The sequence below is a fragment of the Coloeus monedula genome (genome assembly GCF_965178545.1).
Source record: "Coloeus monedula genome assembly, chromosome: Z".
NCBI lineage: Eukaryota > Metazoa > Chordata > Aves > Passeriformes > Corvidae > Coloeus > Coloeus monedula.
Genome location: NC_138822.1, coordinates 69627689 through 69645929, shown reverse-complemented (window position 1 = coordinate 69645929; position 18241 = coordinate 69627689). Strand labels below are relative to the sequence as shown.

Genomic DNA, 18241 nt, shown 5'->3' with positions numbered 1-18241 from the left:
TTCAGGGGCACTGATGTGCACTAATTTGAGCTAAGTCTAATGTTGGGGTAGATACTAAACAACTGGGTAGATGGATGGATGGTGTTTATTGCAACCCCAAGGCAGACTGATGAAAATCAGCAGTTCCTCATGATAGCTAATGATGTCTGTTGTTTTTTTTTTTTTTTTGTCTTAAACTAGGAGGAGATTGCTGTGGCTTGGGATGTAATTCGCACAGAGCCAATAATAGTGCGACTGCACTGTTCACTCACACAGTACCTAAATGGTCCAGGTTGGTCAACTGTGTATTCTTCTTGTGCCTTGTGTGGTGTCCAGACTGAGCCATGGGACACTCATTCACTACCAAATCTTTGACCCAGCATGTGCTCAGTTCTACTGCTGAGAGGAGTCCTATTGATTTGAAATTAAGCTTACGTGTATATGCATGGCTAGGCTCTTCCTGGTGATGCAGACATCTTACTTAAACTTCCATAGGCTGATTTTTGGAACTTGTTTGTGTGATGTCCTTTGAGAAGCAACTGCTTCACCTGGGAACCAGGGTTAGGGAGTAAAGATCTAGAGTTTCTAATATGTGATTTCCTCATTTTGGAAATCAAACATCATCTGCACAGATGAGATACGACTGATAATGAAGACATACACAGACCTGTGCAGCACATTAATATGCCCTTTTTCATGCAGCTTTGAAGAATCAGGCCATGGTAATTACCTATTCAGTTTCTGGTTTCTCCAGGAGTATGTGAATTCTGGAAATCTTTAGATTTGGAAGAGTTTTTAAGTGAGTAAAGTTTCCTCATAAGAGAAAAATGGTCAACCTCATGAAGAATCAACTGATTTTGAAGATTTGGAAGCGTTCGTATGCGACAGCCAATCAGATATATTTTTACAGTGCAAGTCAGACTCAGTTTGGATAATAAGTTGCCCAGCCTTGGAAACTTGCAGTACGCTGTCAGTTCAGGCTTTTATCTGTGGGAGAATTCTGCCTCTGGAAAATGAATAGATATTTCCAGTCATCTGTCCCAATGAGCTATTTCTATAGGATATGTTGTCTGACAATTCTAACTGTAAGCTATATTCTGTTCATTCAAATAAGCATTCCATTATACTGATCTTTTTTTCCCCTTGACTTCGGTCTTTTTGTCTGTGGTTTATTACTTCACTCATTTTTGTAAATATTCAGATCTTAAAATATGTATTTGCCATAGCAGGAAGCAGTGCTAGTATTCAGAACATTTCTATCAAAATGTAATTTAAAAAATAAAAAAAGTGCAGCAAATAAGAGAAGGTGAAGTGTGAAGAGCAGTGTGCAGTGAGAAATGAGAAGTAACAAGAATATGTATTCTGCACGGCTGACAAGGTTAAGGTGGGAAACATAGTTCCCAGTGCTGCAGCTGACTGCTTGTGGGAGTGCCTGAGTTCTGAGAAAGGCAGGATCAGGGCCACAGCCAGGAGCTTTGCTGACGTTGGTTTTATGAGCTCAGCTGCTGTTGCAGCCATGTCTCTTTACTCACTAACAAAGCACAGCGAGATCCACCATCTTTTGCATTAATTCTGTTAATTCCTCTCCTGCCTCAGATATGTTTTCTTGAGACCACTGGGCCAGAATTTTATGCTGTATCTTTTTCTCCTATACTGCCTGAGAAACAGAAACACAGTACACTCCAAAGCACATCAGGGGATATGAGTACCACCCTGTAGCTGTGTAATATACTGATTTTAGACAGTTCTTCTGGTTAATAGCTTGTCTCAGTACTGCCTGTGTGGGCAGTTTGTCCCTAGTGCCCTAGAAACCTGTCTTAGAGAGAATGAATCAGCCACTGGAGGTATTGGCGTGTCACCTCTGAATGTAGAGTCTAGACAAAAATTCTGGTCTAGATGTCAGATGATAAGATTGATGGTGTAGGTATGATGATAGTTATTTAAAGTATTCCCCGTCCCATCAGCCCCCTGCAGTGTGTCTGAAATTTGATAATCCAAAGATATTGCTATACTTAATGAAATCATTCATCCCTCTTGAAAAAAATCATCAGTTTGTATTTAAAAGATGAATTAATGTTTGATGTTATTTGAATAATAACATTGGAGAAGGGGTAACTACAGAGCTTTGAACTAAGTTAAGTGGCATGGCCAAGTTCGATCTACTGTATTTTATTATCAAATTTAATCTATTAAAGCAAAATTGAAGTACAAACTTCTCTATTCTGAATAAAATCTGACTTTCTGAGCAGTTAGAATAACATCAAAATGATTTACCATTTCTAATAAAATTTCAGCAAACCCCAGATTTTTTGTTTTCATTCCTTTTTTATTTTACTTTAGTCATTATCACCTTATGCAATACAAAGTATGCAGTCTGTTCATGCTTGTAATATGCATTGGCTGTTGTTGTGCCTTGAGGACCTGAGCCTCTCAACAAATACCGGATTCCATCTGCCACTTCTACCTATCAAATGTTATTAAAGGATTTTAGTAATGCCACTAGCTAATTTCCATCCTATACCCTGTAGATTTTCAATTTCTGACAGATGAATATGGGTATACTAGTGTTAGGACAGGCCTTGAGGAAATTTCAGGGTAATCCTTGGCCACTGGAATTCACATATCAGGCACTTAGATGGTAGTTTTGGATCTTGTATTAAAACATCCTCAGAAACAAAACCCAGATATTAATGAATTTGGTTTCAGTCTGGGCTTTCTTCATAGCCACAGGAACTTTACTGTGTATAGACTACTTGGAAAAAAAGTGATTAGGTGAGATGAATTGCCAGATTAAAAGTCCAGATACATTTAATCTGATGCTACTTGCTACTTGCATAGTATGTATGTAAAAAAATACACATTTTTGTACATAAAATGGATGGGAAGAGATGCATTTTAGAGAATTCAAATTGTAAAATTGTAAATTATATTGGGTGATACTCCAGAAAGTTCCATTCATTTCTTAATATGCTTAGATGACATGTCCACTTTTGCCATTGCTTCAATTTAATTGTCTGTACTCCAGCTCCACGTAGAACAAGGTCCTTAAGTAAGACTTATATGGTCACAAGTTTGTCATTACTGCTGTAAGTTCATATATCAACAAAATACCCTTTTTCCCTAGTGCCAACTGTGGATGTATTTCAGATCTCTACTAAGGAAAGATTTGGGCTGGGACATCAGCTGAAAAAGTAAGTCTAAAAAAGTACAAAGCCCTGATTTTAGGCAAATATTACACTCTCTTTAGTTTCTGGACCATGTCAAACAGAATAAAATTCATGTTGTCAGGTTGGTTGTTGGATCAAAGTATCTTGAAATTGTTTTTCTTTAAATAAAAGTCAATATTTGCCTTTTCAAGTTTGGGTTTGACAGCTGTGGATGAGAACATGATTTGTGTTACTTGCCAGGGTTTTCTGTCACTTTGCTGCCTTTTAGGAAGTAAGCTGTTAAAGTTATAAAGACCATATCTAGGAGTGTTCAATTTCATATTTCTGCTTAGATGGTGAAGCCTCTGAAAGAGGAGTCTTTTTGAGCTTCTTGCATACCCTGAGGGGGCTATGTTTTCATGGCTGCCTCTAGAATACATCACAGTAATTAGGCCATCCAGGTTTTGAGGACAAGATGGAAGAACAGTCAAAAAAATTGGCAGTTTCATGTGGTCATAGTGCAATTAATTTTAATACAATTTTGCTGAGTCATCTTTTTGCATATGCTTTTGTACATGTTATAGAATTTTAAGTATATAGGCTTTAGTATCTCAGTATTACAACATTAAGAAACCCCTGAGGGAAAAAAAAATGCTGTTTAGTGTTTTAAGAAATTCAGTGCAACATTTTCATAATCTTACAAACGAAGCAAGTTATTGAAATCTCTATGGTATATAACTTTGAAAAAAAAAAAAAAGGAAATGCTCCCCTGAAATGAATAGTAGCTTAAAATGTTTTGCTATTTACACTGTCTGTGATTTTTGCATCAGGTAGTTAGTAAAGGTTCTTATATGACATTTTCAAGATCACAGCTGCACAGTTCACAACTGAGCAGGAGTCAGAATACCCATGAACCTGATGGTCCCTCATGGCTGTGGCAGTGGGTTATTCATCTTTTTCATACCAAATTCAGGTTTGACTTTTATCACTATTAAGACCCCCACTACCACATTAGAGCCAGAGAATAAGGTTCTGCTTGGCCATACAGACGCAGTAGCCTGTGGTCATGTGAGAGGCAGACCCCTGTAGCTGGATTTGATGCCTTTGACTCAGTTTCTCTCTAGATCTTCGTGAGAGGAGATAAGTTTTGCAGCTGCAGTGGTTCTTTACACAGACTGTGTTCTCTTTGAGAGTCCCTTGTTAAATTAGTTCTGTGTGGGGAAAAAAAGGGTTTTTGAGGAGCTGAGGCACCCAATCATCAGTCCACATACGTGACAGAAAACTTCAGCTGTAGAGTGAGAACATTGCCTCACACCTACATGGTGACCACTGAGACCATACTATTAAAATGAGTATGTCCTCTCTGGGATAAGAAAACCTTTTTTTCTTTCTTAATTTGCAGAATCATGCAGACATTTGTTACACAACAGTGGAAGAACAGTAAAGAGAAATCTAATTGTACGCACAATAAGAAGGTGTCTGACAAAAAGGTGAAATCCCCTCTGCACATCTTTTCTACATTGCGCAGGTAATAGCAAGGAAAATGTGCTGTTACCACCATAAGCTGTTCAAAGTCCACAGCAGACTTCACAAGGTGAAATCTTGACTTCTCTCCACAGAGAAGTGCTCTATTTATATCTTACCTCATGGGTTTCCAGTCCTGCATTGCATGATATCAGGAGTGAACTAGGTACTGCTGAAGCTTCTAAGATTATTAGAAGCTAGATCATTTCAGTGCTGTGCTCTCTGAAAGAGCCATGTTAGATCTAGAACTGGAAAGAGTTAGTTTTATTTTAACTTGTGTTTGTATCTTTATTTTATCTTTACTTGAATAGCAAGAATAAAAATAGAAATAACATATATACAAGTAATACGTATGTATAGCATATGTTATGTGTATTTCAAAAACCTGTATTTGTCCGGCTCTTCTTTCTACAGCAGTTTGTATATTTAGTTTTTTAAAACTGGAATGGTCATTAATGAAAGACTGATTTTTAAAGATGCTGAGCACCCTCCCCTCTCCAGTATTTTACTACATTAATGTTTTCCACTTCTGAAATGCAGGCACAGAATTTCAAAGAAAAAAGGCATTAAAAAGCATAAGAAAAAGCTTATGAATAGTTCAGTTGCATTTAATATGATTTCTGCCAGTTGCTCATACTCGTAAGTATACGTAGAATCAGGCTCTGATTTTAGCTCTTTCAGGATTGTGACTATTTACTCTAGTGTGTTTTCCTTCTTATGGAGGGTTGACAGATCACCCCTTCAATTCAGTTACTGAATTTCAATTGAATGCTTCTTTGAATATTCTTTCTTCTCGAGGAATTTTGCCATTCTAAATTCAGGGTGTGAAAAAGAGATAGAATACAACAATCACTCACATTGCAAAAGGGGGGAATGTCAAAGATGACAAAAGATTGTCTGTCTATTCAAAGGCAGAGGAGGAGAAATGATGTTTTAAGTAGAAGGCTTATCCGTTCCCTACCATGCCATACGCTGCTGCCAAGCACAGGCTGTAGCTTAGGGTTTGGTTTTATTCAGAAAGGACATAAAAAACCAGCCCATTTTCCTCTTGATTTGGCAGCCAAAGTCCAGAGATGGCTCAGCCCAAATGCAGGGACCCTCTCTGTCCCCAGGACATCATTCCTACCTCCTGTCTGCAGGAGGGTGATGGTGAGCCAGCTGCTACAGTGAATCAGCAGCCTCCACGTGCGTCCTCCACTGTCAACACTTGCTAACAGGGTGGGGAAACCTGCCAGCCTATCTCCTTGGGTTTTTACTTCTCTATTTGATGCAAACACAAGAAAAAAAAAAGTACTCTAAAGATTGGTGTTGCTTATAAAATGATTCAGCATACCTGTTACATGTTCTTACCTTGCAAGGGCAGGCAAATGTGAACCTTACAGAAATGTGAATGTGTGAATGTTGTTTCATAAAAACCTTTTGTTCTTTACCTTCTGCATTTGTAATTTAGGTCTCTCACATTCTCATTTCTAGTGTTACAGAGCTAGAATTTGTCTAAAACCAGAAAGACATGTATAAACTTGTCTTTCACAAGGTGCCCAGGTTATTATGATGTTTTTAAAACAATGTCCTTTATATGTGAATTTAATTTGATTTAATGTCTCCAAGTTTCACTGCTCATGGTATCTTCCATTGGATCTGAACATAGAATTTGTTATGCCTTGTCCAAAAGACAATAACTTTCATGGGATCATGCCATGATCCAGAGAAAAGATAGATTTTGATAAGGAAAATAAGTTATAAGATGTGGATTTTATTTCAAAGATAATTTCCTCAGCAATTGGTTTGTTTTGACACACAGAGATCTTTACAAAAAGCTGTAAGGTCACAGCTCTAACTTCTACTTAAGTAGTTAACTGTCTTTTTGATTGATGAGTTTGTGTGTAAATAGGAGTAAGTTGTTTGTTTTGGTATTGGAATATGTCTTACATACAGCTGTTCATATTTTAAAAGTTCGGGCTGCATTTATCACTAGTGAAAAACATAAAGACAAGTGACACTTAAAAAGTGTTACATCTGTGTGATCATACTTGATTTGCCCAGGATTTTGATTATTCTCCAACTCTGCCCTCTTCTTTATTCTAAGGTCGCCAAGTTATCCTCCACCTGGCTGTGGTAAAAATAAATCGAAACTGAAGTCAGAACAGGATGGCATCTCCAAGACTCACAAACTATTGAGAAGGACTTGTTCTAGCACAGTGAAGGCGGAGGATGTGTGTGCCACAAAATCTCACAGAACCTTTGGCCGCTCGTTGTCGAGTGACCCGAGGGCTGAACAGACAATGGCTATTAGATCGCACAAACTGCTGAGTCGTGCTTGCTCTGCAGCTGCCAAGCAGGAGGAGTGCATCACTTTAAAGCCCCATAAGGTGTTAAATAGGTCGTGCTCTGGGGATCCTCGATGTGAGCACAACAGCACCTTGAAGCCCCACAAACTTTTAAGCAGATCCTACTCCAGTAACCTTAGAATGGAAGAATTGGATGGATTGAAGAATCATAAGTTGCTCAGCAAGTCTTACTCCAATGCCCCTAAATCATCCAAAATGGAGCCTTTCAAGGAGTCCACCATGGCAGAGAGCAGGAGGCTCTCTCTTACCTCAGGGCTTATTGGTATCTTAACACCATCTTCATCATCACCTTCACAAGCTGCTGTGCGTAGTATTTTTTTGTATTTTACTCATTCTCTTCCTATTCTTTTCCAGATGTGCGTTATGCTTTTTATGCGAAGTCATTAGTACCTAGGATATATGTTAGTGACTATATTGGACATATTGGAAGACAAGGGCAATGGAGTCAGCTTTTTAAGGAGGATTCAAACAGCTGTGCATGCACATACACTTAAGTTATAAAATCAGAATTTGCTGTGGTCAGGACAGAGATTTTATGTGTTGTGTTGAGTGGAGCTCAATGCACAGCTGCTGGCCATGGGAAAAGTTCAGTCACCCATTTCCTTCCCTGCATACTTCCTGCAGGAAAAAGGCAGAGTGTGCACTTCTGTGCTGCAAAATTAGCTTGATTGCACAGGACTTTTCTCATTTCCCTGTTTGCTTCGTGGGGGAAGCAACTGTCCATTAGATGGTTTGAGTGCCATGTCACCCCTTCTTCTGGTGTTTGCATCTGCCGTCATCATTGTCATCATCATCATCATCATCATCACACGGGAAGTAATGCAGTCACGGTTCCACTCGCCTCTTGCACATTTGTGATTTGTGGAGGGTTAAACCTTCAGACATGCAGGACATCAGGGGCCATGCAAAGAATTGGGCCCACATTGGCCCTCTTAGTTTCCCCAGAGACATGATCCATTGGGAAAACAAAGGGTAGCACATACACTTGCATTTAAGAAAGAGCTCTCAAAATCAATTCTGCTGCCTATGCCTCTTAAAAGATGGCTTTTTTACTTTAGAAGGAAGAGTGGGTTTGTTTGCAGTCTTTCATGGCACCAGCCTGTTTTCTGTGTTTGATGTGGGGAGAAGTGTTTAGAAAATAGTTCTCTCCACTCCCTTTGCCTGGTGGTACCTTGGAAGCTGATTCTTCCTTTAGATGCCATACATATGTTTAAAATAGTGCATCCTAAATGATGAAATTACGTTGAGTGCACTATGTTTCATGGTAAGTTAGTTTAGTGAGCTTTAAGCTATCCTCATCAGATCTAAAAGCAGGAATAACTATCATAAGGTCATTTTTATATATGGTGTGTGGTTGATTTATGTGAAGTGCACAGCAAAATTAATTTAACATGAGCTATCAGACTTTCACTTGTTGCAGTTTAGAGATGCACTTTTTTCTGATTCAGCAGAGGATGTATTAACACAGCAAGACTTCTTTCTTCTGACGTTAATAGGAAAAGTCCCTTTGGTTTTTGTAAGATAATGAAGAGCTGACTAAGTTTCATCACTGATGTTATCAGCTGATAGGGAAGAAAGGCAAGCCCTGCTTGGCAGCCTGTAAAGCTACCCATAATTTATTGCTTGAATACACTTACTTTGAGGGAAGATCATTACATACATGGTAAGATGCAGTTTGACTCATGTTAGTGGAAGGGCATCAGCAGTCTTATTTCACATTTTATATGCAGGCACCAGATATATGGGTTACCTGGGTGCCCAGCTGCAATTTGAAATCAGTGGAATGTAGAAGTGATGAATCAAGATACTGAGTTCTCTTCAATTCTCAGCTAAAATATTACTCTCATATATGAATACAAATAGTATTGTTGCCCAGAAGAAAAATGGAAAAGCAGTTAAGCAATTAAACAGTAGAGAAATGAAAGGAAATAACCCTATAAAAAAAACCCCAAAACATTGTAAACGGAGCTGATCTCTTATTCAAAACAAGGTTTGATTGAAATAGATGTCAATCTGGAGGGAAGTCTGAACCTTACTGACTCTTGTAATAGAAGTTACTTCTAATTTATATTGTTGTGTGCTGAAAGAAAAAGAATTTGAGTAGTATCTGAGTATAAAGATCTGTTAGTGCAGTGCTTGCAGAAGTGAGACCTTAGTACATACAAAATAAAAAGGTTTTCAGCGTTGCTGAGAATTACAGTAGTCTTTCAAGCCTTAACATATAGCCCATATTTGGATAGACAATACGCAGTGGAAGCATAATGGAAGTTACCAATAGTTTATTAGGATGGAGTGGAGGCACTGGTGTTTCCATCTGAGACTGAAGTTTTTGGGATGGTAAGATACTTCATCAGATTTAAGAACTAAAAAGAAATACTTAAAACCTACCCCACACCCAGTAAACAGTAAAAGGATTGATTATTTTTAATGTCTGGTTCACGCAAATGAGAGATCTTTTTAGCTGCAAATTGTTTGATTAACATATTTACATGCAAAAATTTATAAATGCTTTACTGTTTCCTTATAATTAGTCTGCCAGCACTGAGGTTGCCTCAACTTCTCCCTTGCAGCAAAATTATGGTGCAAAATGCATTCCGGTGCGAGACCGTGGCTTCCTTGTGCAGGTAGGATGTCATATCTTACTCATTTTTGAAACACTGTGGAGCATGAGCTGACTGTTAATTATTTTTAAGCAGATGTTGTTATTCTTATTTTCGTTGTTCTCAGACTATTGAATTTGCTGAGCAGCGGATACCAGTGCTGAATGAATACTGTGTAGTTTGTGATGAACCTCATGTGTTCCAGAATGGCCCTATGCTGAGGGTAAGTGGTCTGCTGGTAAACACATCTTATAGTGCATTAAATAGCTGTGGACCTTACAGACCTGTTGGAGAACTGTTGAATTATTTCAAATGTGTTTCATTCTAATATTCTTCTGAGATGCAAAATTGTTAAGCATATTAATTAGATTTTGCTGTAAATTTGAAAAAAAAAAGGTCTTAGAAGCAAGGGAGAGAGAAAACAGATTTGTATCATACCACAGAAACATAAAGTGGGCATGTATTTCCCTGAACACTCTTGTGCTGCAGTAGTCACAGGCAGGTAACACAGAGAAGTGCATTAGGGTGCTTTCCCAGTGCACTGGCATTCTTCTGAAAGCTTAGGACACTTCATCCCTGAGCTTTTATCAAGCCATGACTATGATATTTACATACACTGGTGTTAATGCCACCACTCTGTGAAGTTTCTCTGACCTTGTTTTGCTCACAGGCTGCTGAAATGAGCCACCTTCAAATGTGATAAAAAAGGCAGTAGAATGAGATGCTCTGTGAAGTGCCTGATCTAGCAGTGGCCTAGTCTAGGGGCACTGTTGTGGCTCAGTATGCACAAAGTCTGGCCAGTTAGGCAGCTCTTCCTTTCATTCCCATATGACTGGGAACAGAATTTTGTCTGCTGATCACTGTAGCCTCTTTCATGCAGTTGGTGAATGTGTACCGTGGAAAAGAGTAAGATGGGTCATGAGAGACACACTCTGCCTGGAGCTGCTGGATCAGTGCAGCTTTGTGAAACAGAATACAGTTCTTAGCTTTAGGGCTGGTCTTGCAGTTTAGAATCCTCTTGTTTCACCTGCCCTTCATCCAGTGGAAGCATGAAAAACCTTAAAAGATTAAAGCCGTGGAAAATTTAACTCCAATGTGCAAATGGTCTGACACCTGACAATTTCTGCACAGTGTGGGAAGCAACTGCATGTAAGCTGAAGCAGACCTCATCTATGATAGTTTCATGGAACTATATTCAGGAGGATTATTGCTCTACCTGGTAGCAGAAATCACTCCAGTGTGGTTCCCCATGACACTGACTGGCACCAGGGTCAGGTATTCTGACTGCAGGCAGGGTGTGCAAATAGGCTGCTAGCAGGATTTGAAAAAGCATACATATATCCAGTTAACGCTGTTTAAAGTCACGGTTAAACCTCTGTAGTTTTGGATATCCAATCAGGTGTTATTTTTGCTTCTTCAAGCTCATATCTATCTTTTAAAAGTAAGGTTTTCTGACATACTTTTCAGTAGCCAATACTTACTAGAGCCTGTAAAAAAGGCATGAGTTCCTTATTATTTGTCCTTGAATACACTGCTGTGTATATTACCTGTGACAGAATGAGATAAGACAAAGTCAATAGTGTTTGGAGAGTGAGTAAAGTTTGAAAAACATAATTATTTAGCTTGTTGGAGTTTATCTATTATCCATAGGTCAAAGCAAATGGTAGGATTTATTCTACTAAAAAAAATCCCTGAATGGAAAGTTATCTACTCTAAATAAGAGAAGTCTTAATTCTTTTTTTCCCACCATAAAGATTAAAATGTCCGAGAATTACTCTTTTGTGTCTTCAATTTCAAGAAGGGTCATTTTATAGCTGGCTGTTTAAGAGTTTGTCAGCACTTCACAACGGAAGAAGCTGCAACCATATTTGCCCCTGAACATATATTCATCAGTGCCTTTGAAGGAGCATAACCTGACAAGCTTGGCAAAAATGAAAGAGTGTCATTATGTAACCTAGGAAAAATTAGATACCAGGAAGAAATTTAGCATGCTGTGTGTATGCTTGAATGACTCAATAAGCAATATAGAGCCATTAATGAGTTTGCAGTTCTGTAGAAGGTGAGGAAGGATCTCAGTTTGAATTGAGCATTAGCTTGCTGTAGAGTGTGTTAAGGAAATCTATGCTTCACTCTCCTGAGAGTGTCCAGGGGAAGCTTAAAGTAGTCAGTTTGTGAGCTTTATTGACATGCTTCAGCTGCACACACACATACATGCATACATGTTTAGTTATATAATGTACGTGAAGAGAAAGAGCATTTTATGTTTAGTACTGCTGCAAGAGCAGATCTCAGAAACAGAGTACTTTTATTACAAGAATACAGCAGGCTTTCATTTAAGGCAAGGCTACGTGCAGAGTAGCCTTACTGAGGATCCGTGACCTTTGTAAAGAGTTCTCTGTTTTGACAGCACAGTAACTTCACCGTGTTTTGTAACGGTAGGTGCCTTGCTATAGTGTGCTTAGCAAGAGTGTCCAAATCTCTTTTTCTACAGATGCCTGCATCCAAAGGCTCTCTCTGTAGCAGGCTGTGCTACCAGAGGTGCCGCAGACTAAATAGCTCTGGGCCATTCATCAGCTTCTCCCTTTAAAGTTTTGTTTCCACACAGATGAACACAGGCTCATGTCTCCTTTGTGGTGACTTTCCCTTCTATATTTTTGACCTTTTTTTCCAACAGCAAAGAAGGCCTATGAATTTATAAAAGCATAATAAAATTATTGCTTGAAAAGATACTTTAATATTTATGTAGGCTTGATTTTCTGATATTTTATGGAGTTTCATGCAGTTATAAAGAAGCCACAGAAAACTTTGATTTTCTAATCCTCCTGTATGTCAGCCTGGTGCCCTTCCTGAACTATAGTGTTGTGTATTAATTGTCATAAATGCAGTTTAAAAACTTCAAAATTGCCATCACACTACAATTACAGTCTTTTAATACTGTGAAGTGCTATACCTACTTACAAACTCTTAATGCTGTACATAGTTTTTTGTGCTGGTTATTACTGACTTGCTCAATTCAGATGTCTCATGCTCTCAACAGCTGAAGAAACCATGTGAAACTGAGAGATAAAGTTTTTTCTTTCTGCAGGCTATAATTTTATCTTTTATAATTTATGTCTTTTTATGAAGTGTCTTAATCTCTCTCAGAAAGCTTTCTTCTCAGTATTGTGTTTCATTTTCCTAAATAAATTCTTTTGCGGGAATAGTCTGGCTCTAATATCTATTTCAATTTAAGTTACTTTTTAAAAATCTTGACGTTTTCTCTCCCATAAGATAACAACCACTTGATGACAACAAGATATCTCATTTTGTATGGCTTAATTTAAGCACTAGATCCACATGGTAGATGTATCATTGTATGGAAGGTTCTGTTGCAGAACAGCTGCATGACACAATTGCATATGTTTGACTTCATGCTTTTACAGTGGACATCTGCCTTACTCCAGAGCTTCAGTGATTATTTAATCATGCTAATGTTCCCTGCTGGTTCAGGGATCCTTTTGTACATTGAAATCTCTGGGTGTTGTTAGGCCATATTGGTCCCTTATTGAGGATAAATGAAGGTGCTGCTTTATTGGCTTACTGAAGATAAATAAGTAAGAAATTCTCAGATTTCTCTTAGGAATTTCTTAACACAGCAAAGTGAATATTCTTTGAGAATAGCCATTGTCTTTTGAGCTCCAAAATTCCCTGAAATACAGAAAACCAGAGTTAAATACACAGAGGAACTGTGTATTTAACACAGTTTGTGTTAAATAAAAATTTAAAAAAACCTGTGTATTTACTAGAAGTTTGTGGGTGTAGAAAACAAAACGCATTAGGTAGATGGGGTGGGTGACCTTAGAACATGCCCAAACCTAATGCCCTCACATTTGAACTGCATCTATATTGCTGTGAAGGAGAAGAACGAGGATTCGCTGGAATGGAAGGAGTCTTGGTAAACTACTATAAAGTATCATGGAGTTGTAACACTCTTCTTTGTAAGGACCCAGAGTCCATTGCTTCATTCCATCCCCTTTAGAAAAAAACACAGTAGTAAAGTAGGCAGTGTTTCCTGTAAGCATTCACACCTTTCCTAGATAAGATGGGGATGAGTGAAACTTCTCATCATAGCATGGTTCTTCTGTGTTTATTTCAAAAGCACAGTGAGGTCTAAGGATTATTTGCAGTGCACCAGAAGTTATAAAAGCCAAATTGGATATTTAGAGATACACACTTACATAGAGTACCACAAAAATCAGAAAATTGCTTGAAATCACTGTGAGGAATGATTTGCAGTTGTTCTGCAAAGCAGAGGAAAAATGCAATTAATACATGGATCCTAAGAATAAAAGTATTTATTTAAGCTCTTACATAACATGGACCAATACTGTTTCATGCAGTCATTTCTAATGATTATTGGAATCCTGCATATTTCACTTTTCACAGAAAGATTAAGAAACAGCTTTGAAATCATTATCAAGTGCTGGGACTGCAGCCTGCACATCCCAACAGCTCCCTTAACTCATATAAAGAATCACAGTGCATCCTCCTTCAAGGCAACCTGTGCTACACAGCTCTCAGGACCTCTGCCAGCTTCTGAAGTAGCTCCTTGCTCTGTTTTGAAAAAGGGTTGTTGAGAGGTCAAACGCAGGTTTTATGGAGGAGACACACAGAAGACAGACTTGGTAAATCTACTGAACACAGTGAGGATCTGGACATTGGAATTATTAGCCTTTATTTTACTGTCTTTGAATTCGTTTTCAACAGAGAAGTTGTTTAGATGAGTGAGAATAGGCTGTTATTTGTTTGTAATTAATGGCTAGACTTGGACTGTTTCAATAACATATTCTGAAATGCTTTTTTTTTTTCCCTAACATTTTCAATCACTTGGTATATCATTCACATCTCTGTTGTTGAAATAGTTATATAGATCATCCTGATTTGTGTCAGTCTACAATATTAGATTAAATATTAGAAATTAAATTAGGAAAGTTGAATGACTTCCACAAAACGCATTCTGAAGAACAGAAATATTTTCATATGGGGCATGTGTCTCAAGTGAAAAATACCTGAAACTGGAATTTGTTTCATTCACTGCCATTCACTGGGTTTTGAAGATCTCCAAGGACGGAGACTGCACAGCCTCTCTAAGCAACCTGTTACGATGTTTGATAAAGCTTTAGGAAAAAGTTACTTCAGCTTTATCTAAGATTTTGGATTAAGTTTAGATAAAGTTACTACTGTATGACAGAATAAAAGTACTGACTGACCTCTAAAGGTCCTTTTCAACCATCTGGTTTGGTTCATCTAGCTAAAAAATGTATTTTCCAAAGCAGATCTAAGAATGTAATAAAGAAACCTAAACATTATTTGGTTCAATGTTAGAAGGCTATTAACTTTTTTTAATGTTGTATAAAATTCTTCCTTTTATTATTACTAGAATATTCTATGGAAGGACTAAGTTGCATTTTAATAATGCAACAGTTTTGCTGGTGTAATAGCAGAGAAATAAGTTGTTTTAGGAATTCAGCATGTACTTTTATTACAAACATTTTATGTGATGAGATCATGAGTCATTAACAAAAGTGGTTATTATATTTAAGGATTTGATTAAAAGAAGTGTAATAAAAATGTGATATCATATTTGAAGACTGCAGGAAAGAAAATGTCAATTCTCTCTTAAAGAAGGGCAAGAAGGAGAGGATCCAGATAAATTCCATGCTGGTCACCCTCACCTCGATCTGTAGGAAGGTGATGAAGCAGCTAAGCCTCAAAACTATATCCAGGCACATTAAGGACAAGAAAATCATCATGAATAGTTACCAATGGGAATTCATACTTGACTGACTTGATTAAACTTCTGTGAGGAAGAGACTGGTCTGGTAGATGAGGGAAGAGCAGTGTATATTGTCTGCCTGGACTTCAGTAAGGCTTTTGGCAGTGTGTGCTGTGAGATCCTTTTAGACAATCTGTTGATGCGTGGGCTGATTTAGGAGATGGGGTGGGTAGTCTGAAAACTGGCTGGAAGTCTGGGCCCAGAGTGTGATGTTCAGTGGGGTAAAATCTGCTCGGAGGTCGGCAACTTACGGTGTACCCCAGGGGTCAGTAGTGCATCCGGTCCTGTTCAGTGCCTTCATTAATCACCTAGATGATGGTTCAGGGTGTATTCTCAGAGAGTTTGCAGATGATGAAAAAAATGGGAGAAGTGTGCAGTACTCCAGAGCAATAGTGCTGTTCAGAGTGACCTTGACAGGCTGGAGCAGTGGGCTGCCAGGTACCTCCTGCAGTTCAGCTGGGAGAAATGTAAAGTCCTGCAGCTGAGCAGGAACAAACCCAGGCACCAGTTTATGCTGGGGCCATCCAGCTGGAAAGCAGCTTGGCTTGGGCAGAAAAGGGCACCAGCTTGAACATGAGCCAGCAATGTGCGCTTGTGGTGTGGAAGGTTCATGGTATCCTGGGCTACATTAAGCAGTAGAATTCTCTGTGTGTGTGTGGAGAGACTGATCTTGCTCCTGCACGCAGCCCTGGTGAGGGCACGCTGTGTCCTTTCTGGGCTCCTCAGCAGAAGAAAGGGATGGAGCTGCTGGAGAAAGTTCATTGAAGGGTCACTAAGATAATTAAAGGGGCTAGAGCACATCATATAGGAGGAAAGGCTGAGAGCCTGTAAAAAAGAAGGCACAGGTGGGATCTTACTGAGGTCTATAAACGCTTGAAGGAAGGGTGCAAAAAGGATGAGGCCAGGCCCTTTATGGTGATGTTCGGTGACATGACAGGAGGCAGAGGATACAACCTGAAACACAGGAGGTTTCAGTGGAAAACCAAGAAACACGTTTTACCTTTTTCAGCTTTTTGAAGGTGACTGAGCATGGAAATAAGTTTCCCAGAGAGCTTGTGGAGTCCACATCTGTGGAGAAATTCAAAAGCTGTCTGTTCAGGGCAGCTGACTCCAGGTGACCGTGCTTGAGCAAGGATGTTAGACTAGATGACCTCTGAAGAACCCTGCCAACCTCAGCCTTTCTGTAATTCTTCGATCTTACTCAATTTTTACATAGTGTAATTGGTAAAGCTAATGTCTTTCTTGCTGTTCTATACTTTCCCAAATTCCTCATTTGCAAATACTAAAGCCACTGATAGAACAGCATGATTGAATGGGTTTTAAAGGCCTGTGAGACAATACGGGACAAAAAAACCTCAGAATATATTCAATAAGGTAATTAAAAGACCATCTGTGTATCAGTATTTTTTCCCCAGTAAAGAAGAAACACTCTTTAGAGTGCCATCTTGTGTTGAAACCTCAGACTGAGCCCTCCATAGAACAAAGGAGGAATTAGTGAAAAATCAACAAATTTAAATACTACAGCTAGTTTCTTTGAAGTTTGTACTCTGGTGCAGACATTTCTGCTGTTTAATATTCTTCCCATAAAATATGAACAGTAAAATACTGTAAAGCAATATTTGTAATTTTTAATGTTATTATTTAGCTGTAAAAATAAGCACAGTCTTGTAATTCTGATACATTTCTTCCATTAGTAAGACTACATTTTTTTTAATGTTTTTCATCCCAAAGTGCCCAGTTATGTTTTATTTACTATGAATGAAATCTTGCCCTAAGTGGGTTCTTTTTGACTTGAAGAGGTCTTGGATTTCTCTGTGCTTTAAATGCAAGTCTTAAGACACCACTGAAAACACAGAAGCATTGATGTCTCAGAAAGAGTGTGCTGCTTAGTCCTGGGAAATTTCTTGAACAGAAAAAACATCACTGAACTGTGGAGAAAAGTGTTAAATTTACAAATATGTTTAGTCAGACTGGAGTTAAGCCAAGATGCTTGTGTAATTCCAAGATTTTTGTGGAATAACACTGTGGTCTTTCTAATCCTTACTCCACAATATAGGCTGGTTTTATCTCTTTTTATGAAAAAAGCTTTTCCAGCTACAACCCGTATTTTAATAGAATAGATTTCAAACAATTTATGTTTTACTGACAGAGTAAAATGACTGCAGTATAGCTTTTCCTGTTGCCAACAACTTACCAAAGTGCACCTTGCCCATCTAGCATTCTATAATGTTTGTTTGTTCAGCATTTATTTCTATATCTGTGTAGTAAAAATATGTATTTTTAAAAGTGTGTAAGATGCAGAAAAAATCCCCAAGAAACACAGAAAATAAAATTTGAACCAGGCAAAACAAAACCAAACAGAACAAGTGACACTTCTTACTCAGCCACTGTCTACTCTCATCTTTCTTCAGGTTGTATCAGATTGCAGCTGTGGTATCTCCCATGACTTTGAGCAGTGTGTTCCATGTAACACATGAATGTGAGACACCATTCAGAGAGTTTACCTTACAGTAAAACTAAGAGTTGGCATGGTGGAAAGTAGGAAATGGAACAGAGATTTGAAGTTCCATTTTGTTTCCGTGTCTGTTGCTTTTGTTAGGAAAAGTGGAATGGTCACTAATGGTTTCACCTTCACCATTTATTACATTTGCTGTGCGTGAGGCAATGAGCCTTCCCTGAAGCATCTCCTGTCAGATAAATGTTAGCCTCATTGGTGTCTGTGTGATATCCCTCAGGATGCAGGAAAGCTCTGAGCACAGCTGCAGCCCACATTAAAAAGTTGCTAGATTGATACAGACTGTGAAAGTTTCAGCTTTTTCAAATAGAAAG

The 18241-nt window shown here is 38.4% G+C and overlaps 1 protein-coding gene across 2 annotated transcripts in view; it reads left to right on the top strand.

Annotated features, from left to right (window-relative positions):
• PARP8 (poly(ADP-ribose) polymerase family member 8) overlaps positions 1 to 18241 on the top strand; it is a gene marked incomplete at both ends in the record, with an annotated part of 124762 nt that overhangs the window by 83789 nt on the left and 22732 nt on the right. For both annotated transcript variants that reach the window (XM_082302243.1, XM_082302242.1), the window contains 6 exons: positions 181 to 271; positions 3104 to 3170; positions 4528 to 4653; positions 6736 to 7300; positions 9568 to 9621; positions 9725 to 9820. In XM_082302243.1, the coding sequence (XP_082158369.1) occupies positions 181 to 271; positions 3104 to 3170; positions 4528 to 4653; positions 6736 to 7300; positions 9568 to 9621; positions 9725 to 9820 (999 nt within the window). The remainder of the gene's footprint in view (positions 1 to 180; positions 272 to 3103; positions 3171 to 4527; positions 4654 to 6735; positions 7301 to 9567; positions 9622 to 9724; positions 9821 to 18241) is intronic.